This window comes from Nanorana parkeri, unplaced genomic scaffold (assembly GCF_000935625.1).
Source record: "Nanorana parkeri isolate BGI_ZX_2015 unplaced genomic scaffold, ASM93562v1 scaffold718, whole genome shotgun sequence".
NCBI lineage: Eukaryota > Metazoa > Chordata > Amphibia > Anura > Dicroglossidae > Nanorana > Nanorana parkeri.
This window is the reverse complement of record NW_017306986.1, coordinates 843809-868082: the sequence shown is the minus strand read 5'-3', so window position 1 is coordinate 868082 and position 24274 is coordinate 843809. Positions and strand designations below refer to the sequence as shown.

The 24274-nt window shown below is 42.1% G+C and overlaps 1 protein-coding gene across 1 annotated transcript in view; it reads left to right on the top strand.

Moving 5' to 3' along the window:
- The first annotated feature begins 3204 nt into the window (after positions 1–3204).
- The window catches only part of UHRF2 (ubiquitin like with PHD and ring finger domains 2), a 76507-nt gene continuing 55437 nt past the window's right edge, over positions 3205–24274 (top strand). Inside the window, exon 1 of the mRNA XM_018564058.1 lies at positions 3205–3758. Within this exon, the coding sequence (XP_018419560.1) occupies positions 3606–3758 (153 nt within the window). The 5' untranslated portion in view covers positions 3205–3605. The remainder of the gene's footprint in view (positions 3759–24274) is intronic.

Here is a 24274-nt window from a genome sequence, read left to right as displayed (position 1 = left end):
GATACGAGCATAGATCTGCTTCATCAGCTTCTGAAGCTGCAGAGTGCACAAGAATGCGGAAGTGATGTTATGTACATCACTTCCGCATTCTGACACCAGAGAGGGGACCGGAGGGAGATTGTGTACCAACTCCCTCTGATCCCCTGTCACAGAGCCACCGTGCTGGTCCGGGCTCGCACTGGGGACAGCTGAGCTCGGGACCAGCGGGAGGGGGGCGCACCGGTCGGCACCTCATACAAGAAATCCACTGGCTATTGCTTGTATGTAAACAGGCATCGCTGCCTGTTTTTAAATTTGGGCAGTTTCTGGCTCGCACGGGTGGGCAGGGCCAAGAGGACATCTTTTGACTGCCTGTTACATCCAGGAAGCTCCCGGCGGGCCGTCTAATTACAACGGTCGGCCAGGAGGTGGTTAAATTCCTTTTACTTGGGTTAGGGTTTCTTAAGGTGTCATTAAAGTCACAAATTTTTCCTCCCCTCCCAATGCTGCTTTAAGTACTTACCTACGGCTGCAGCTAACGATTATTTTCATAAACGATTAGTTAGCCGATAATTAACTTCGATTAATCGGATAAAATAAAAAAATTAATACCATCATTTATTTTAAAAAAATATATAAAAATGCATTTGGGATCCATTGAAATGAATGGCACTGCAATGCACCTCCTGCAGCAAAATTTGTCAGGCTGAAACTGAAAATGACTTTTCCCACCTTTTATTTATATACATACAATTATTAAAAAGCTATATATATATTTAAAAAAAAAAAAAATGTATGTATTATATTACACATTTTAATTAGGTTCATGGATTTTAAATAATGTGAATTGTAAAACTAAGCCAATATAATTAAAAAAAAAACCTTTTATTTACAGCTGGTGCCCACTGTGGCGGTCTGTGTTCCCGCTGCCTCATGCCGACACACGCAGGGAGAGCAGCAGGGATTTGAAGGGACACATACCACTGCAGCCAGCACCAGCAGGGAGGATTACAGCAGCAACTAATCGATGATGAGAATTGTTACCAACAATTCTCATTATCGATTTTAATCAATTAGTTGTTGCAGCTCTATACTTACCTTAAATGATGCCTCTTGATCCGACCATCTTCTTTCCAGTAGTTTTCATGAGTCCCCACAGCGCTGGTGCCAGTCTCTGATCCAGCGCTGACTGCTGTGTCTTCTGTGTCCTACGGGTTCTGTGCACGTGTACGCTGCCCGGCTACCTGCATTGACTTACCCTGTGTCTCTCCTCTTCTCCCGGCAAAAGATCTCTATTCCTGCGCCCGCCCCTTGATCCTTCACGGCTGCCAAAGAATCTTCAGAACTTTGGACAGGAGCGAGCGCCAGAGAGATATGTTTTAACCTATTTGGTACTTTTTTTTTTGTGTTTTTGCATATATCAACTGCTTGCTAGCAGTAGATATATCCAAAAAACCTGAAGGTTTAATTATACTTTATGGGTTATTATTATTATTATACAGGATTTATATAGCGCCAATAGTTTGCACAGCGCTTTACAATATAAGGAAGACATTACAGTCACAATACAATTTAAGACAAGATGGTAAGGAGGGCCCTGCCCGTGAGGGCTTACAATCTAAAAGGGAGGGGCAAGTGATACATGAGGAGGTAGCTGTGCGGGGATGATTGTTTGAGAAAGTGATTGTTCAGTGGTTAGGTTGAGGTGGGATAGGCTTCCCTGAAGAGATGAGTCTTAAGGGATTGCCTAAAGGCAGTCAGTGTGGGAGATAGACGGACAGGTTGGGGTAGAGAGTTCCATAGAATGGGAGACACTCTAGTGAAGTCCTGGAGGCGAGCATGGGAGGAGTTGATGACGGAGCTGGAAAGCAGGAGGTCTTGTGAAGAGCGGAGGGGACGGTTAGGGTAATACTTTGAGACCAGGTTGGAGATATAGCCGGGGCCGGAGTTGTGGATGGCTTTGTACGCGGTTGTTAATATTTTGAATTTTATCCTTTGGGCTATAGGAAGCCAGTGTAGGGATTGACAGAGGGGGGTTGCAGACACTGAGCGGTTGGTTAGGTGGATGAGCCTAGCAGCTGCATTCATGATAGACTGAAGGGGGGATAGCCTGTGTAGAGGTAGGCCAGGTTAATCTTTCTACTTGCTTCTCTTTCTTCTACACTGTCAGGAAGGGCTGTGGGCTTCTCCATTTTAAGTTTAATGACGTTAATGAGAGAAACTCAATCTTCAGTCGCTCAGTCCTAAGTCTTTCTATAAGGACAGATCCCTCTGAGGGTGCTGAGAAAAAACTGAAATCCGCTATGTTGCCTTTTGCAACCAAACATGTGAAAGGTAAGATTTTTTTGGACATTTTTTTTTTGGCATGCTTTGTGAATACTAGATTGTAAGCTCTCACGAGCAGTCCCCTCACGCCTTGTCATGCATTGTGAATACTGGATTGTAAGCTCTCACGAGCAGTGCCCTCGCGCCTTGGCATGCATTGTGAATACTGGATTGTAAGCTCTCACGAGCAGTGCCCTCCCGCCTTGGCATGCATTGTAAATACTGGATTGTAAGCTCTCACGAGCAGTGCCCTGCTGGCTCCTGTACTGTATTATTTCCCTCAGTTTTATAAAGCGCTGCGCAAACTGTTGGCGCTATATAAATCCTGTATATTTATAATAGGGTCACATAACAAACACATAGAGGGGTTTTCTCAAATGTGACTGCAGAAGTGGAAATGCTGGCCTTAAGCTGGCCATACACTGATAACATTTCAGGACTCGGCCGACTTTGCACCAGTGTTTGGCCCCATCGGGACTCGGGGCTGAATGAGAAAACACGGCCAGAGCAAAGCCAGATTTAAACAGCAGCCACTTAAGACTACCAGCATGTCTTTGGAATATGGGAGGAAACCCAGGCAAGCACGAGGCGACCATGCAAACTGCATGCAGGTAGCCCGCAGTGCTGCATGACAAAAGGGCTGACCACTAAGCCGCCGTGCTGCCCAATTTGTCAGATCTTTTTATACTGCCATTTTTTGCAGTGTAAAAATAAAATAGCTATTTTTCAATGAGGGATTTTTTCAAGCCCTTGGTGCTGGACACCTTTTTCTAAACATGAGAGGAAAGCAGAATTCTCTGGCTGACACGTGCCGTGTGGGTAGAGAAGCACACAGGCACATGTGAGGGCAGCACACATGTAACGTGAGGCCCCGTCTGCATGTTGCTGTGAGGAGAGGAAGCATGCACCGGAGAAGTGGGCGGGGCCAAGCCCGCCTGTGTCAGGAAGGCCGGGCCCGGATTCATTTCGCGAGATTTTAGCTTGGCGCCGTGACCCCCATGTGAGAGCAGCAGCTCCTAGTAAACACTCCCAGAGCAGCTCAGACATGGCTACCCGGTGCTTACACGACTAGACAATAATAATAACAACAACACCAGCATCAGCAGCCCGTTCACCAGAGCCGGTGCGGGGACCAGCGGCAGGACTAATCGGCGCAGCCTGCGCTACTTGTGCTCTCTTTGTTTTGCTTTGCGAGGCTGTCATCGGCAAATCGGATGCCCTAAGCGGTACCGATCACCAGGGGCTGTAATAAACAAGGTGATCCGTACATCTCATCCTCAATCGGTACACTGCACGACGAGATGTGGATCCAGGTGAGGACCATTGATGGCACGGAGACCCGCACCATAGATGACCTGTCCCGGCTCACCAAGATCGAGAGCCTGAGGTTAAAGATCGAGGAGAGTTTTAACGTGACCCCGGACAGACAGAGGCTTTTCTATCGGGGCAAACAGGTAAACGCAAAGCCAGCCATGGAGGCACATGACCCAGTGCACCGACACCAGTGTGCACTCATTGCATTCCATCACTGCATGACAGTCAGTGCATTAACCATCCCCCCACCCCCCCCCTTGTACCATCTACCCAAAAACATGGCCTGGCCATTGACTAACAAAGAATCCCCACCTAGGCACACCTGAGCCTGCGACTTTTCCCAGGTTGCGTCACGTTAAGCCGTCGATCTCATAATAAATAGAAACCTATGCGTCCGACTGATCCTTTTTTTTTTTTTCCCCCTTCCTTTTGAACTCAGATTTAACTTTTAATGAGATCTTCTTTCATTCCCTATACATTCAGGTTACTAGATCTCTCCTAGTTCGTGTCCGTCTAGTAAGTCAAGCTTTGTTTACGCCGCATGCTCGTTAACATCTTTCCTAGAGAGATCGCCGTGCGACTTAATCTTATCCGCAGGTTCTGCGCTTGAATAAGATGCTGGCCTTTCCTCCTGCCTGGGAAAAAAAAAAAAGGTTTAATAACAAGCGTGAACCCCATTCTATGCGTGCTACACAATCCACTCTTCTACTTCCTTTCTGGAAAGGCCTAGAAGACGTAACTTGGCATGCAGACACGCAAGTACTTTGCTGGCGGAGAGGCCTATAGTGCTCTTGGTGGAGCCTGCAAAAAAAAACAAGAGCCCCCTACGTGACCAAGTATTTGGTATGCAAATGTAACTCTTGGCAAAAATAATTTTCATCCGATGCATCCCATTTCAAACCATCCATTCACGCAGTTCAGTCTTGCAAACAATGTTCAAGGTTGCCTGTTCTCGCCACACAGCCTAGTACAAAGGAAGCTTGAAGGGAGCGTAGCGTGTAAATATCTTTACTTTGGACTGTGATCCATGAAATCCCAGCAACTTTTTTTTTTTTCTCTTGCTTTTCCTGTCAGATCTCATATTTTGCTAGCTTTGAACTTTGAACTGTATCTGAATGGTGACGTATAAACCGTGTAGAGAATGGGTCTTTTAAAAAAAATAATGCAAAAGCAACAGGGCGGTAACCCCTAGCAACTGATCAGCACATATAGCTGATGGCATTACCTCTTGCAAGCGTCACCTCTGACTGGTTGCGATCGCTCATTGCACACCGCCGCTCTGTTTTTGTTAAATGGACTAAAAACATCTGTTTTGTGTTTAAAGCAGGATTTGTTTAGCCGCTGTCAAATTTATGAACTGTAATCCGCCTCTGATTTCTCAAGAGCTCGCTGGGAATCGCTAAGTGTGCAAATAAGAATCCTTTTCAACATATTGTCGTGTTAGCGTCGCCGTCCTCTCTCGCAGTTTTATTTGGCGATTGAATTAGCATGCAGGAATCTGTCCACAAGCTACAAAAGCCACTAAGCCGTGGCTTCCTCCACCACGTGACTCGCCTTTAATGAACAATGTGCTCTGAAAGGCTGAAGTTCACCCGGGCCTGGATACAGAAAGGCCCCCATTGCCTGTTCCTAAAGGAAGTCTGCTGGAGACATGCTTTTTCAGCAGGTGCAGAGGGGCATTGGAGGTTGGTGGCCAGACTTTGCACACAAGGTTTAAGGCAGTGCAGATTGAAGTGCTGTGGGCCCCCAAGATCAAGGTGGCTGTTACACCTGATGTAAAGAATGCGAGCCATACACCTGGGGTAAAGAATGCGAGGATTTTCAAAAGTTAACCCTTACAGTGGGGCTACACTGCAAGGGTTAACTGCTCAAATAAAAAAAAAATCGATATATCTCTATCTCTGATCCTTGATCCCGCCTAGACCGGCCCCCAACGCTTCTCCTTCCCCAGCAGTCTAAGGCCCGCTGACATCACGTTTAGGGCTGCAACTACTAATCGATTATGAGAGAGAGAGATATTTTAATACAACCAATCGATTAGTTGAAAAAATAGTCGGGCAACTAATCGATTATGAAAATAATCGTTAGCTGCATCCCTAATCATGTTAATGCAAGGTCCATTCGCATGCATTAGATGTGAGGGGGTCGAGGGACATACCACAGCAAGAGCGCAGGGGGAGAAGGTTAACGGCTCATTTTGGGCTAGGGAAGAGAATAAAGATACACTCTCCTGAACCTTGGTCCTGTGGTGGTGACTGGCCACCTCTCTCCCCCTTTACATCGGCTGTGGTATGTCCCTCGGTGCTCTCATGTCTAATGCAATTGAATGGACCTTGCATAAACATGATGTCATTGGGCCTTAGACTGCTGGGGAAGAAGAGGCAGCGGGGACCAGTCTAGCAGCCAGGCGGGATCAGGTAAATATCTTTTTTTTTTAATTTGCTACTCTAGACAAAAAGGAGCAGTTAACCCTTGCAGTGTGGGGGTAGCCTAGACCAAAAGGAGCAGTTAACCCTTGCAGTGTGGGGGTAGCCTAGACCAAAAGGAGCAGTTAACCCTTGCAGTGTGGGGGTGGCCTGGACCGAAAGGAGCAGTTAACCCTTGCAGTGTGGGGGTAGCCTAGACCAAAAGGAGCAGTTAACCTTCACAGTGTGGGGGTAGCCTCATTGCAAGGGTTAATATTTAAAAATGCTAGAGTTCCTTTTTCATGCCCATGAGAACGAGGCCTACAGCAAAGGGCATATGTGACATGTCGGTGTACAATGCCAACTACTAAGCACAAATCACCTGCCTATCCTTCCCATGTTCCTGTGTCACTGTAGGCCTTATTTACACGGCCGCAATGACATTACTGATCATCTATGTGGGATCTTGCTGGCAGAGGCTTGCAGACAGAGAATCTGCGTACAAACCAAAACGGGATAAACGTCGGTAAAGTACTTGTATGACCCGCATAAGTGCCCATAGAGTGTTTAGATGCCCAAAATTCTACTTCTGTTCTATGACATTTAAGTGGAAATGACTGACCTTGGGCGAAGATTTTTCTGTTCTGATAGTCCAGACAGATCTGAACACTAAAAGGAGCAGTTAACCCTTGCAGTGTGGGGGTAGCCTAGACCAAAAGGAGCAGTTAACCCTTGCAGTGTGGGGGTAGCCTAGACCAAAAGGAGCAGTTAACCCTTGCAGTGTGGGGGTAGCCTAGACCGAAAGGAGCAGTTAACCCTTGCAGTGTGGGGGTAGCCTAGACCAAAAGGAGCAGTTAACCTTCACAGTGTGGGGGTAGCCTCATTGCAAGGGTTAATATTTAAAAATGCTAGAGTTCCTTTTTCATGCCCATGAGAACGAGGCCTACAGCAAAGGGCATATGTGACATGTCGGTGTACAATGCCAACTACTAAGCACAAATCACCTGCCTATCCTTCCCATGTTCCTGTGTCACTGTAGGCCTTATTTACACGGCCGCAATGACATTACTGATCATCTATGTGGGATCTTGCTGGCAGAGGCTTGCAGACAGAGAATCTGCGTACAAACCAAAACGGGATAAACGTCGGTAAAGTACTTGTATGACCCGCATAAGTGCCCATAGAGTGTTTAGATGCCCAAAATTCTACTTCTGTTCTATGACATTTAAGTGGAAATGACTGACCTTGGGCGAAGATTTTTCTGTTCTGATAGTCCAGACAGATCTGAACACGTTTCTTGATCCTTACGCACCCCGGGCATGGGCCTGTAGAAGACAATAGACCTGCGCTCAGCAATACAAATACAGCATTTTGTTTCTTCCGGCCGTGTGTATGAACCCTGAGCCGTCCAGTGTACAAACGCAGATCTCTGAAATGTGAACATTGACTATACATGTTACAAATATGTCTCGCTCTCTTGTATTTCCTGGTAAATGAAGTTTAAATTGTCCGTTTCCCTTTTCCATCATCGTTTTGGTTTGAGCTGTGTCAGTGGAATGTTTCTTTCCGTTCTCTGACGCTCTGTCCCCAGGTTTATGGAGTGCAGTAGATCACAGAGTCATTTGAAGTGAAACTTGTGCGTTGGCGGGATGTTGTTGTTGTTTTGGAATGTTGATGATTATTTATTAACTGGCCACTTGTTAGATATTTATGAGGAAAAAAGAGTTTTTCTTGTGCTTGTCTTTTCTCTGAAGGCTGTTTTGTTTTTCTCTCATGTGTTACAGTCTGCACAATTCATAAAAGGCATCTGGCATAGTATGGCTTCCCACCCCCTCACATTGCACCATGTTTTGGTTCTGTGGTCACAATACCGTTCTCTGTTTGGTTACTCACACTTTCATCTAATGCATGTAAAGTAGTAGTTGCCATTTTATTCGCCTCACTTTTGTTTTTTCCTGGTGAGTGCTTTTTATGACATGACATGCTATAACAATGATGATAACGCTGTAGTGTTTTTTTTTTTTCTTCTTGTTCATTGCAGAAAGGGTTATTGATTACATTTTAAGGGACCAGAGTTTCTATAACTAATGAGCACTATGCAATACAGGTTTTTGGTTACTTCGCACAGGACCAGCGGCCTGGTGGGCCTTTCAGTTAGTTTCCTAACCCTTAAGCTTGCGATGCAATATTTACAGATATTAGCACTTCTCTGTGATGCAGTGTCTCTACAGACAGTAGCACATCACTTTGAAACCCAGTAATAAGCAATTATCTAAATGCAATGACCACTTGAATGCTTGTGTGACGCTTGGTGTGCTTTGTGTATTTCTTCCAGATCTGTGCAGTAATCCGATGTGAAACTTTGACTGTGCAGGAGATTCCTGTACAGACCAGCCAATTCTGCTCTCTCTTTGTGCAGGGTGACTGGTCTTGTATCCACCCCTATGTAGTTTTTTGCTGGCAGCCTTTAGTGGGTGGAGCCTGTTGGGATCCTCCTACAGCTCTGCTCTTTGCTCACGCTATGTGCAGTGCAGTCTTGATGTTATTGCTTTTTTGGGGTTGTAATGGCGTTTGGTGCATGCAAAGTAGATTTATATTCTCTGGGGCTGTATAGGAATATATTTAAAGTGTAAGTTCACTTTTTTACAAGCAAAACCAGGGGAAACTGCTGTGAGTAAGTCAATTTTTTTCACATTTTGTAAAAAGGTAAACTTGCCCTTCAAATAAAGCCTGGTTCACACCTGCACATTCCGGGGCGCAATTGGGAAATGGGCTTGCGGTGCCATTAATATCTATTGGCACCCCAAACATGTCAAGTATTGCGGTTTTGCGCCGTGTTCCCGAGCGTAGAAAACGCGCAAACACCAGCAAAAAAAGCATCTCGTGCGTCACACAAAATAGTGCAGGAGACTTTTGGAAATCAATGGGGCTGCATGGCAAACACTGCACGCAAACGTGAATCAGGCCTAACGATTTTTGTGTTTTTGAGTTCAACTTTTAAGAATAACTCTGGGTATTTTTTTAAAATGAACCCTTGCAGTGCGCTGCCCCCGCACTGCAAGGGTTAAGTGCTCATTTTGTTCTCGTGCTGAAAATGTAAAAAAAAAAGTTATACTGACCTTTATTCTCGGAGCCGGCTTGCTCTTAGAGTGGTCCCTGGAACATCTCTCCTCTTCTGCTGCAGCAGTTTTAAAGTCCAGTAAATCATCACTTCCAATACAGTGTATACAGATATTCCATTACTGCAGTGGAGGAGGAGACAGGCTGGAGGGAGCACTGTCACAGCCGCCTAGCTCAGAGGATCAGGTGAGTATAACTTTTTATTTTCAGGGGGGAGGGGGGGCACGTAACCCTTGCAGAGCCCCACTGCAAGGGTTTAATAATAAAAAATAAATATATCTGGAGTTTTATTTCCTTTAGCTTTCTTTAAAAAAATTAAACATGATGCGTAACTTGGCCATATATAGGGCTCCCAGAGTACTAACGTGAGGATTGCCACCATACGATCATGCACCCCACCTTTTTCAGCATAGAAACTCTTCTGCTGGTTTTATTCCGCAGCCCCCAGGAGTAGCAGCATGTGCACTGAAATATTGAAGGCAGCAAAACAGTACTGCAGTCAGGTTTGCACAGCCAAGTGGAAATTAATTCAGTTTATTTATTCAGGATTAAATTCTAATCGGCAAACACAACAGCTACTGTTAAACTATTTCAATGTAATGTCATAATTAAAATTACATGTTGGTGTTGCAAAAAGGCAGCGCTGAAATGGTTTACAATAAAAGGGGACTTGAGATAAAATTGCTAACCTCGCATCTCTTATAGCAGAATTATAGTGCCTTGTGCATGCTTTTAATCATTTAGAAATTATGCTTAACCGAAACCTTTTTACTTGCATAATTACTTAAATGTTCAGGATTGGCTTCTACTTGTTATGCACACGTCCAGCCTTGACATTCCCGACATCTTTAGGATACCAATGAGGAACTTCGAGGTGATGTCACTTCCCTTGCCATTCATAACTTTGCAAAGAGAAAATGTCTGCATTTAATTAAATGGACTGACATGTTCTGTGTCCCCATGTGTGGGATTATGCAACAGTGCGTTTCACTGGGCAAAAGAAGCACTCTGGGATCTTGGCAATGACTTAACAGCAGTAGGCAGCATGCAAGATCTGCACTGTGTGACAGTTGTAGTAGATGGAATCCCTCAATAGATGACATCCAATTTCCTTAACAATGTACTTTTTTCTTTTTCTTTTAGGAAATACTTTTTTCACTATTTCCTGCATCTCAGCACTGCTGATCTCCTCCAGCTTCTTTGAGCCACTTCCTGTCCTGTCTACTTACACTGCACATCATTTCTCAGGGTAGGTTCCCTAATAGTGACAATGAGAGACATGCCTGCTCAGTGAGTGTCGCCATCATCACTTTTAAGTTGGCCATACACTTTTGCACAGTGGGTGCCACTGTTGGCACCTCTCCTGCCTGTATAGCTCGATTGAAGGAGACAGTTGGAAAATCTTTAAACGAACAGAGGCAGCAGCCAGTCAGCTTGAAGCCCCGTTCGTGTATTCTGACTGCGACTGGCAGCTGCTGTTAGAATACAAAGGAAACAGCAAGCTATTCCTCCATCAATGCTCGTAGCGTTGATGGAGGAATCTGTTCTATTTTTTTTTTTTAGTTCAGCCCTCAGGTTGAAGAAAAAAAATACAACAGAATATGGCCAGCTTTAGTCTCCATCAAAAGTGCATGCAAAACGGTGAAAACCAAAAAAGCAATTAACAGGCGGGGCAGAGCATTGTCACCTTCTAACAGAAAGTGCCTGAACAAAGACCTTAATGGCAGGATCACCAGATGATGCTGCCATTAGAAGATGCAGATTTACAAATATTGAAAATTGCTAGAGGTGCACCGAAATGAAAATATTAACACCGAAATTGAAACAAAAAGTCAGGCCGAAACCAACATTTTTTTTCTAACTTCAATTTTTTTTAATATCCTCTATACTGAGTGTTCCTGTTCATTCATAACTTGAGAAGATAGTATGGCTACTACAACCACAATTATGAATGAATAGGGGTGATGTAGATCACTCTCATTCATTCATAATTGAGGATACAGTACACATGCCATGCCCTCAATTATGTACAAACACTCAGCGCTTGCTGATCACTTGTCAGGCCGAAACCAACATTTTTTTTCTAACTTCAATTTTTTTTAAATATTTTATTTTTATTAAATATTTTTATTTTTTTGCTTTACTTTTAGGGGCTGTGGGGAGATATTAGCAGAGTCCTCAATCTCTTTTCTGCAACCCCAGTTATAAATGAATAGGAATCCTCTATACTGAGTGTTCCTGTTCATTCATAACTTGAGAAGATAGTATGGCTACTACAACCACAATTATGAATGAATAGGGGTGATGTAGATCACTCTCATTCATTCATAATTGAGGATACAGTACACATGCCATGCCCTCAATTATGTACAAACACTCAGCGCTTGCTGATCACTGAGTGCTTGTACCGCTCTCCATCCTGACAGCTGTCACAGGAGGCTGAGCGAGCGGTGAGGCAGGAGAGCTCAGCCTCCTGTGACAGCGCCGGCTGTCTCCACCCACAGACCGTTGTACTGATCTGTGATAGGAAGCCGAGCGCTACGGGGGGAGAGACGGTGGCCGCTCACAGCACTCTCCTTCCACAGCGCTCGGCCGCCTGTGACAATTTCTCTCCTCCCCACTTGGACACAGAGCAGTGCCCAGCGGGGTGGAGAGAAAGAATGGATGCACCACTATATTGGCAGAAAAATTGCACTTTCGGCATTTAGCCAAAAGTGCAATTTTCGGCCAATATATCGGTGCATCCCTAACAAATTGCTTTTGAGTCTACATAAGTCTTAAACCTGTTAAATTCTAAAACTCCTGCTTGCTTGGAAGTAAACAGGATCATATAATGACTATGATATAATGAGAACTAAAGCAGCATAGAACCATTTGGATCCCATATCCAAGCCCATCAGAACATGGCCATGAAGCAAAAACAATTCTGGAAAATTTTCCATATTTGGTCATTAATTGCACAACATGCGCTTAATTTTTCATTGCCATTATTGTTTTTGAACAAATAAGAAACAGCCGATTAGGCCATACATTACTTCCAACAGAATTAAGCTGTGAAAGAAAGTACAGTAACCTCCCAGTTAGCCGGCACCCACAGGGATCGGTAGGTGCAAGATAATGGGGAGTTTACTGTGTAACCAAAAATGACATGATTTTATGAAACTGGAGTGAAGGTCAAAGCCTTACCTGAACTGGATGTAGCACGGAATGTATGGACGGAAATACAGAATTTCAATTACCCTCGATAAGATGCTATTATCCTAACAGTTCACACTTTTTTTTATTTTATATGAACAACCTTTTTGTTTTGTTTTTTTTGCAGCTCATAAGATTAAAAAAAGGTTACAAAAGGATTTGTAAAGACAATGGGTCAGTTTATAAATTGGTGTAATTAAGAATGGTTGCTTCCATGGAGTGGACGTCCTACAGAGATCAGCGCAAGGACATGTTGTACAGTCCTGAAACTTGTTTGCACAGAACCCCAGAGTGACAGCAAGCATGTCTTGCACTTAATAATATCTATGGTTGTAAGTCTGCAATAACAAAAACACTAAACACAAGGGGCGTTTTAGGAGCTTTTCACCAAAAAATACATTGCTACCCATTTTAAATTTGCTGCAGACTACATGGTTGTTCCATGGCATTAATTGGAAAAGTGTTCTGTCCCTAGAAAAGACAAAAGTTTTTATCTGGTAAATAATAGATATTGTGGAAAAAGTAAAACAGTGCATGGCCATACCAAAGCTAAACCTGATTTGGGAGCATGGTGGGGAAGGGGGGCTGTATTAATGTCCCCGAATACCTTGCAGTCACTAAATTGTTCACCAATATGAACACGGTTGACTGTATAGAACCACACAGATGTAATTTCTTATTTGAGTTGGACAGATATTTCTTTCAGTTGAAATGTTTTTGTTAAGCAATCCCAAAGGAATTCTAAGAAAAAATTGTGTGGGTGGTTCTTAACTTGTGAACTAAAAAGTCTTTTTGCAAAATATATTAGTACCTTCTTAAAACAGAAGGTATTTAAGTTTCATCACTACCATTGCTAGTTCCCTAAAACAATAAAAATCATTGTTATGCTCCTGCGGTTAAAGCTGCACCCAGAACCACTTGTTTATAGCTTGTTAAACCACTTTTGAATAAGTGGGCATAGGTTAAGACCTCTGTCAAGTGTTTGTTGCTGTCTTAGTTCCCCATTGGACAGATTTCATTTTAGGGATGCACTGATACAATTTTTTCCAGACAGAGTACCAATACTTTTCCTAAAGTACTCACCAATACCAATAACTGATACTTTTTTTTTAGTGTCATGTGACAGTTTTTCTAAAACAATAAAGACTAATGATTTTAGGACAGTGGTGTAGTTCCAGGGCTGGGTCACAGCTGCTGCCGCTGCAACCCTGGTAGTTCTGCCACTGACTCAAAGCTGTAGAAGGAATACAAACCCCAGCAATACATTATGCAGCAATGTAGAATGGTACCAGCTATAGAGGACTACAAATCCCAGCAATACATTATACAGCAATGTAGAATGGCACCAGCTATAGAGGACTACAAATCCCAACAATACATTATACAGCAATGCAGAATGGCACCAGCTATAGAGGACCACATATCCCAACAATACATTATACAGCAATGCAGAATGGCACCAGCTTTAGAGGACCACATATCCCAACAATACATTATACAGCAATGCAGAATGGCACCAGCTATAGAGGACCACAAATTCCTAAAATATATTATACAGCAATGCCGACCGGCTAGAGGACTACAAATTCCAGCAATGCTTTATTCATCAATGCAGAATAATATGAAGCTACATACTCTGTGCTGCTCTGGGGTGCTTGCCTGATGTCTCCGGATCTTAGAAGGGCTGTACAGGGTCTCAGGTGGGCTAGACAACGGAGAGAATGGTGGGAAGATTTAATCGTCTTGCATATTGAGCGGTGTGTGTGTAAAATATGAGCTTTGTAAACAGTAAAGGGAAGGCCGCATAAATATAAAAATAAACATAATGTTTTTTAGCACCTGAACGGAAGAATAGGTATTGTATATTACAAAAATTATATTTTTCAAATGCATCTCGTAAACATGCTATATAAAGAAAAAGTATACCAAAGCATAACACTTTTCCTTTTAAAAGAACAAATCTGGCAATGAAGGAAAAAATAAAATAAAAAAAAGCTTAAGTCACAAGGGTGAAGCTTTTCTGATACACCAAATTTCCTTATTTGTACTTAAAACATGCTACCTTTTGGCTAGGCTTAAAGTAGTACCGTATCAGCTCTAATTTTTTTTCTTCCAATAACGAATCCAGATCAAACAAATATACATTGCCCAGCAAAGCATTTGTTTACATTTTTGCCCATACACACATATGATTCCATCTCTCTCAGCTCTGCTTCTCTGACCTTCCTATCCAGTACAAGAGCACAGTCTACAGCAACTGTCCATCTACTAGCTTGAAGGAGGGAAGTGAACAGAGAGAAGAGATAAACCGAAAGGGGTTAACTCAAAGTGCAGCTAGTAAAGAGGGTCGGGGGGTCAAAATATAGTACAAAATTAATACTTTTATTGGTTATAAAAATTATTTGGAAAGATTAATTGCACCACTTCAACCAACACCCATAATACATCTAAAAGAATGGTTTCTGCAACAACCCGTTCACTCATAAAAAGCAGATATGCACTCTTTGGACAAGCTGATACATGTATTGAATAATGCCGGATGGTCCTCAAAGGAAACAGCGCTCCGACTTTAGTTGTAATCTGAATATAACTCATAGGATTTCACTTTTTGTACTTAGGGACCCTAGTTCTATTGTATTTGGATCTTTTCAGTAGATCTGAAAAGGTTAAGTTCTCTCAGGCTGATAGTGTAGCCAGTCAAATGTCACAAATGTAACTTTTGCTACCAGTTTAGAGCTGGCAATACTCAGGGTAGAAAGCTTGATTGAAGATAAATCTTAGTAGCTCAGAGACTTAAATAGTGGGTCGGTGAGTCATGAAAAATATTGACCCTGAGTAGTAATCACACGTGGAAGAAGGATTGACCAAACAGTGTGTAATGTCTCGAATATATCTGTACTCACGGTGCTTGATTGCTTCACCGGGCAGTCCGCTTCAAGGGGTATAGAATGTCTCTATATCACGCTACTCCTGGATGTCCTCTTTTATATTGTTTAGACAGCCCAGTTGGAGAGAAAATCAAGAGTTCTTGGATGGTTTCCTGATGTATAAAATGATGTTAGAAGGTCCCAAATGGTTTTGATTTTATCGATGAGGAAATCCTTATGTCGCGCTGTTTTGTAATCCAAAACCGGGAAGTTAGAGACCTGACATGCAGGTGGTCAGTCAGCTTAGCGTCCACTACCGGATGACGCGTTTCGCACCTCCTTTGTTCTCAGGGCTTCGTCTGGAAGGAGGGAAGTACCTGTGTGTGTGTGGTGGACACGCACAGCTTACTAGTACACACTGTGGCGGATCCATAGAATCCTGCAAGGGAAAGGAGCCATATCCTAAAACAGAATATTAGGGTCAGGGGACCACTTGATTCTGCAGAAAGTTTAAACTTTTAAACATCTACAAACGGCATCCATTGCCTTTTGACTTTAAGAAGGAAGTGATTAGCCAGTCCGTCTCTTAATCGTTTTTCCTTTTTGTTTTCTCTACCCTAAAAATGGCAGGAATGCTGCGATCATATCCAGATCAGTAGAAGAGTTATAAAAATGGACAAAAGGTGGTACTTGTTAAAACTGTTGCTTTCTTCATTTTTTAAATATAATTTAACCCATTTTCTGTCAAAGCCATTTTTTATTTTTTTTAGCACACCCGTACCTAAATGCACATTTTTTTTAAATGTGGAATTGCACTTTATACAGCAAAACTTTATATATTTTCTGAAAGCAGAGGCCCTGTAGAATAAAATGCAAATTGTTTGTGACAATATTTGCGCAACTGTTATATCAAATCTATATTTTTAGTAAAGAAAACCAATTAATTTTAGTGCACAAAACACAATGTTGTCCCCAATTCTTGTAAAATACAAAAGATGAGTAACGGTTATATGTCATATAGTTCTACATACAGAAAGCCAGCACTCACCTAGACTACAAACATATCTGCCTTTGTTCATTTCAATCACATGGTGTTTATGTGAATAGATGTTTGTTTTTGTTTTTTTTTCTGTTCATTTAGGAATTGACAAGGACACTGGGAAACATTTATGAAAACTATAGCAGTTCAAATAACAACCAACCAGCTTCTATTTTCAGTTTGTTTAGTTAAAATTTGAAAACTGGTTGCCATGCAAAACTGCTCTCTTGTCTTTTCCAGTTTTCATAAATACCCTTATTGGTTTCTGGCAAGATCAATAGGTGTTTTCTGTACTTGCTAAAAATGTTCTGGATAGAGAATACAAATGCAGCCATCACATATAAGGACTGGTAAGCTGCAATATATGTATTTATTTTTGTTCTTGGGTTTAATTCTCCTTTAAGTTTGCTTTGGCCTCATGCTTCACTGTATACAGTTTAATTGAAGGCTTAACATTGTCAGCCTAAAACAGGAAGTGTTGTTACTGGCAGGATTTCCAGGTAAGAAACGTTGCAACAGATTCACACAAAAAAAACTGTATAGTGAGGCACAATGCCAAAAATACTGTAAAATAGATTTAGGGCTTACTTAGAGTGGATATAAAAAGTCTACACAGCCCTGTAAAAATGTCAGATTTTTGAGATGAAAGAATTCAGACTTAAATAAATTGTCAGAATTTTTCCACCTCTAATGTGACCTACTCTATAATCTGTGCAATTCAATTAAAAGCTAGCTGAAATCTTTAAAGGGGGGGAATAAAAAAAAAAAAACCCCATACAATAACCTATTCCAAATCTGTCAGATAGTGAGGGCATTTCTTTTGCACAGCTCTCTTCAGGTCACTCACACACAGATTTTCAGTTTAGGGATTCAGGTCTGGGCTCTAGCTGGGGCATTCTTCTGCTGATTTGAAGGTAAGCTTTGGGTTGTTGTCATGCTGAAGGTGAAATTCAGCTTCAGCTTCAGAGGCCTGAATGTTTTGTGCCAAAATTGACTGATATTTGGAACTGTTCATAAGTCCCTCCACCTTGACTAAAGCCCCAGCTGAAGGAAAATTACCTTTAAAGCATAATGCTGCCATCACCATGCTTCACTGTGGTTATAGTGTTCTTTTGGTGATGCACAGTGTTTTTTTTGTGCCAAACATAATTTTTTGAATTATGGCCAAAAAGTTCAACCTTGGTCTCATCACACCATAACACATTTTCCCACATGCTTTTGGTAGACTTGATGTTGGTTTTCCCAAAATGCTGCCAGGCTTTGACGATTTTCTTAGTAAGAAAAGGCTTTCATCTTGCCACCCTACCCCACAGCCCAGACATATGAAGAATATGGGAGATTGTCACATGTAGTACACAACCAGTACTTGCCAGAAATACAACTCCTTCAATGTTGCTGTAGGCCTCTGGGCAGCCTCCTGGACCAGTTTACTTCTTGTTTTTTCATCAGTTTTGGAGAAACATCTAGTTCTTGGTAATGTCACTGTGCAATATGTTCTCCACTTGTTGATGACCATCTTCACTGTGTTCCATGGTATATCTAATGCCTTGGAATTGTTTTTGTACCCTTGTCCAGACTAAAACCTTCCAACACTGAGATCTTAATGCTTGGTAAGCTCTTTGTGGACCATCGCTTTTGCTGTAAGAGGCAACTGAGTAAATGTCAGAAAAATCCTACCTTTGTATGGGCTTAATCAGAGTCACTTTAATTGATGGCAGGTGTGTACTTACTACTATTTAAAGTTACACTAAACTCAAAAGATAATACTGCAATGTATAGGAGATCTATAGGTGCTTTACTACTTTACTTTTGTGAGCATGTTTTTATTGTTTAATATTTTTTAATATGTAGGCAGCATACTATCTTAACAGTTTGGCTCTATCCATAAAATTCCAATTTTTTTCTTAACATTTTGTAATCTAATTTAAATTAGAAACCACTATGAGCAGTGCAAAATATGGAGAAATGCATTAAAGCAGAACGTGCAGTAAAATGCAAAGTCTGCTTATAATGTCCAGGCCCCTTTTATACATCAATAGAAGATAGTAGGTTCAAAGCATACCTGTAAGGAAAATAGTTACACTAACACTTTCAGGGTTATTCACAAAAGGGTGAAGAGTTTGGAGAAGGCAGGAGAAGTGAACAATTTAGGACAACATAGCTGAACTGGAAAGTGAGCTGAATTGGAGATTTATTTCCAAATCAACTATGTTGTTCTGGATTGTTCACTTCTGCCTTCTCCAAACTTTTTACCCTTTTGTGAACAACCCTCTCGATCTTTGTACTCCATCTAGAGCACCTAGACGAGGGTGATGTCACACACCTTCCAGCCAGATCCTTGCTAATACAGGGCAGCTGAAATCTTATAAAAAGTTGCTCTTGCACTTCACTGGAGTGTAGGGCTGCAACAACTAATCGATCATGAGAATCATTGTCAACGATTCTCATGATCGATTAGTTGATTCAGTGTCCAAACACTCAGCCAACCCATCCCCCTGCTGCCACCAGCTCAGCTCTGCTTAGCCACAACCCCCCTGCCGTCTCATCCCTAAATCTGTGTAGCTGCTTCTCAATCCCCATGCTTCCGTGTCCTCAACTCTGCACCCGCTTTTCGATCCCCCCTGCCGCTGCTGCATCCTCAACTCTGCAGCCGCTTCTCCGTCCCCCTGCCGCCTCAAATCTGTGCAGCTAATCCGCCGCAGCAACATCAAGTCTGTGCAGCCACTCTCAATCCTGCATCCGCTCTCTCCCTGCTGCAGTCTGTGTCACCAGAGATTTCTGTGAGAGAGAGATGCCAGAGTGAAGGCGGGTCAGGACCCGCCGCTGCTGGATGAGCGGACAGGTTCGGTGGCAGTGGGTGTGTGCAAAAGCCAGCCTTCTATTGGCTATTGCAATTTGAAATAGTCAATAGCAGGCTGGCTGTTGCATCTGCCCACTGCCTGCTGTCACTCAGCACAGGAGGACCGGAAGGAGGCAGTGAGTGGGTGCAATAGCCAAGTGGCTATTGCACATACCCACTTGTTGCTGTATTAACATTCCCTGGCTGAAGCTATTCAAGCCATGTGTGCTTGAATAGCTCCATTGAAGTGGGAAGGTGACCCTTGGGGTCTCCTAAACTCCAAATTTCACCTTTTAAAGAGAACCTGTCAGCTCCAATGGTCTATCATCCCCCCCTTCCCCCATGTGATAGCAATCAAGTTATTGAAAAAAAAAGATGCCATTTATTTCCCCCCCCTGATTAATCTTACAAATAGTCGTCCAACTAATCAAATGAAAATAATTGTTAGTTGCAGTCCTAGTAGAGTGTCCTCTTGAAAGATTTCTGTACTTCTAGCTTTCCCAGGAATCCTGCTGGAAGAACAGTGACACCTTCCCCTTGTCTTTCGTATCACTGGGTTGCATCAGTATTTTGGACTGATGCAAAGTGATTTTTAGATCTTGCTGCAAGGTCTGATTTATTGTGGCCTATCCTTGTATGAAAGATAGGGGCACTTAAATCATTTCTATACTATGTCTATCAACACGAAGATGTAAAATATGTAAACTTGCAGTGCATAGTAACTACAGTCCTACCATAATAAGTTTTAATTAACACCAAAAAATGGCCTGACTAAAGTAATAATAAAAAAATATACGGTATATATATTTGTATATCTATCTGTTCTGATTTTCTACTAGATTTCAAATTTATTTCAAATTAACTTAGCCATATCATAGGGACTGAAAAGTTAAAGGACATGCCGCTCCATTCAGAGCCAGTTATGTCAAGGAAGTTCACAGAGTTACAATGGCAAAGGTCAGAGTAAAAAAAATACTTGATTTCCATGGCTTATTTTGCCGCCTTTGGCTCATATTACTTACTGAAAGAATGCTTAAGAATGAGGTGAATCAGAAAAACTGCAGGGTTTTTTTTTTTTAAGTATTTACAAAGGTTATTTAGAACAAAGTGTGCTGAAGATTTTCTTTATGATATCAGTGTTTCAGTTACATTCAGTTAGTGCAGTTTATTAGTAAAGCTACTTTTTGTTGGCATATTTTTATTTCTGTAAAATGCACAAAATTTTGTGCTGAAGAAATTTCATTTTTTGTTAAAAAAAAAAAAGTGCTAACATGTGGCAGAAAGCTTCCCGCCTCTGCACTCTGTATGTAATTGTTTGTGAATTTCTGTCAGCTTCCTGCGTGTTCATATTGTGCTTCAAATTAGATTCAAGCTCATAGAATCAGAATGCCTTTGAAATGGTGCCAGCATGTTTTGAGTCTTGATTGAGCTCTGCCACATCCGTGTGCTTTTCACCGGATTTGTAAGCGATTTAGTATAAGCGACAGCACCACCAGCAGGGTTCTCTTCAGTAGTAAATGCACTGGGCCATCTTCTTAAAACAAGTAATGGTTTTCTTTTGTACAATGTCCACAGCGAAGGGCCAGTGTCAGGCAACTTCAACGACTGTAGGAAGTGCCGAATTTGCCACAACCTGAACATTTCCGATGGTGGCATCCGTAGAGTATTTTGGCAATAGGCTAGAGATATTGGTTTGTGACCCTTAATTAAGTCTCCAATTCTGTACAGGCCTTTATCGATCCACCATTGGAACGCTTTGGTTTGCAATCCCGGTTGAAAATTCACATTATTAAACAATGGTGCCAGAGGAGAATGAGGGGAAACCATATCTTCCTTTTCCTCGCAGCCGATCTCATAGGGCAATAGAACGTGAAAGGGTAGGGGCTAGGATCGTCGGCCTTTGCCTAGATGTCATCCATGTTAATACTTCAATAGGAGTGCCCCTGGCAGAGCCAGCTTCTATTTTAGCCCAGTCTGGAATAGCTGCTGCGGAATATATCGAGGATAGCTGTGACACCTGTGCAGCCCGATAGTATAGAAACAAATTGGGTACCGCTAGACCCCCCCTGAACCCTGGATTTAAATAAAATAGATTGTGAAATTGTTGGCGGTCTACTATCTTCTCTACAGTTTGGCTCTATCCATAAAATGGTCATATAATTGTGTAAGCGTTTGATTCCTCCCTTTGTAATTGACTAAGTCAGTGACCAGGATACTTGACAACTCTGACACCACTAATTAGTACACATGGGATAAGTTATTTATTAATCTGTGTCTTTTGATGTAGAAATGATAGACGCACAGCATGTCATGGGGAATTCTAAACGATTTTGACACATTGGGTATCATATTAAATTCATGTAGAATAGTTATGAATGTCATTGCTTCATTAACCCAACCGTAATATATAGTAAGCTTATGTTGCCAATTCACCAATTAGGATGATGTAATGTTATAGATACTTGAAAGTTCAATTATATTACCAGTATTTTTCTCAGTTAAGGTGGAAATGTTAACATACTCAGTGGAAATCATTTATAAAGTGAACACACCAGAAAACTGAACAGATTTTTGAACTTCACGTCTTTTCCAAAGTGCTTATTTGTAATGCACAGTGGCATTTTTCCCTATTTTGTAAGGGGAAAAAAATGGGTTCCCACCTAGCATATATTCTGATATACATTAAAGTGGAACTATGGGAACATGAATTTTGGTGTGCCCATACAGATCATGGCAACTAGTAATAGTCCTTCCCCAAATTTCCACAGTAAAGAAAGAAGTACAAATTAGTATTTATAGGATAAGTGCACTTTGGAACAAAGTGCACTTGTCACTTTTGTCCCCCATCGGGGACCTAAGCGATCCCACCCTCCTCTTCTGCAGTTCTGTACTTTCTGAGATGCGACTGGGACAGTTTTGTAATTGTTTACATTCAATGCCACCATGTTCCATCTACTGGCTGCACCTGCTCATTATAGCCCTATAGACTTCTGCTGGGAGAGAGTCCCATAGGGTAACTGATGTGACCACAAGTGGGAGACTTGCAGAACTGCATGTTAGGGCAGTGGTCCTCAGATTTTGGTAACTACTGATCTGTGGAGAGGGAAGGTAGGTTATCAGCAGCTGTCATCCCCCCCACACCTGCTCCTCCTTACTACCTCTCCCTGCTTCCCTGTGCCGATTGTGGATGGGCAGGAAATGTGAGGCGGGGAGGAGGTGCGGCGTGTGGAGCGTGGATGCGAGCGGGTCTGGCAGCGGCGAGCATGAGGTGGGGAGGAGGTGCGTGTGGAGCCGTGAACAGGGCCAACTGATTGGAAGCAGGGCCAACTGATCGGAAGCCGATTAATCGATTATTGAAAAAGTTGACAACTTTTTCAATAATCGATTATAATCGATTATGTCGATTAGTTGTTGCAGCCCTAGTAGGATCGTTTAGGGTCAGTGGAGGGGTGCAAAAAGAATAAGTGCACTTTGTCTAAAAGTGCACATATATTCTTTATTACAACACAACAACAATTTTTGCACTCTAGTATACACACTATTTTGTTTTGTTTTACAGACACAACACACGGCTTAAAGCTAAACTCCAGGCAGCCCACTAATACTAATATATAAACAGTAAAAAGGTAAGAAAAAAGCAGGTAGGCCCAATAAAAGATGACAATGGGAGATTAATCACAAACGACAGGGAGAAGGCTGAATTATTACATTCATTTTTCTCCTCAGTATACACTCATGAAAAAGACGGGTTTAATAGATATAAAAATGTGAGTTGCTTAGTGCATCATATACTGCAGTGGTTGACAGTAGCTGGGGTTCAACAAAGCCTGGAGAAACTCAATGTGAGTAAATCGTTGGGACCAGAGAACCTGCACCCAAGGGTACTTAAAGAGCACAGCCAGGTTAGAGCAAGTCCATTATTCCTCATTTTCAAGGACTCCATACTGACCGGAAGGGTACCAAGTGAATGGCGTAAAGCTATGGTAGTACCAATATTCAAAAAAGGTTCAAGATGCCAACCTGGGAACTACAGACCAGTCAGTCTAACATCAATAGTTTGCAAACTGTTTGAGGGAATGATAAAGCACTATTTAGTGGACAATGGTATAATAAGTGATAATCGGCATGGATTTATGAAGGACGATTCTAGTCAGACCAACCTACTAACATTCTACGAAGGGGCGAGTAGAGATCTGGGTGGAGTAAGGCCGGTGGATGTGGTGTATCTGGATTTTGCCAAAGCTTTTGACACTGTACCACATAAACGCTTAATACACAAGCTGACATCTAAGGGCATAGATGAAATGGTGTGTACATAGATAGAGAACTTGCTACAGGATTGTGTCCAGAGTGTTGATTAATGGCTCTTTTTCAGATTGATCTGAGGTCGAGAGTGGCGTGCCCCAGGGTTCTGTGCTAGTCTCAATACTGTTTAACCTGTTTATTAATAATATTGGGGAAGGTGTTAATAGCCATGTTTCTGTGTTTGCAGATGATACTAAAAGTGGGAGGGTATATTTTGAGGTTAAAAACAGGCAAGCGGAATACACATTAATGGGTAGTCCACTAGGGAAGTCAGAAATGTAAAAAGATTTGGGGGTCATAGTAGATAACAGATTGAACAAAAGCATGCAATGCCAGGCTGTGGCAAACAAAGCTAGCATTCTTGTATTAAAAAGGGAATGTACTCTAAAGACAAAGGAATAATTTTGCCACTTTATAGATCACTGGGTCGGCCTCATCTTGAGTATGCGGCTCAATCCACAGAAAGGATGTCCTTGAGCTGGAGAGTCCAAAGAAGAGCAACAAAACTAATGAAGGGGCTAGATGATCAAAGCTATGAGACATAGTTGCTAAATTTACATTTGTTCATGCTGGAAGTGAGAAGATTGAGAGGACATGATTTTGATGTACAAAATGTTATATATATAATATTGGAACATAATGCTCATGTGCTGGTTTGAATGGGCCCAGGAAAGAAAAAACCCTGACAGAGTTTGGCTTTAGATGCACCTTAATTATTTAGAACTATTTTTATAACTAAGACTGGCAATTTTGCTTTAATGTGTACCGACATGGCATGCACATGTTTTATAAGCTTTGCTTTTGTGTACGTTGTACCTCGATTGATCCACCAGTGCAACCAAATGTACTCCTTACATATACAGGCTATGCTTCCTGCTTAGTAGCC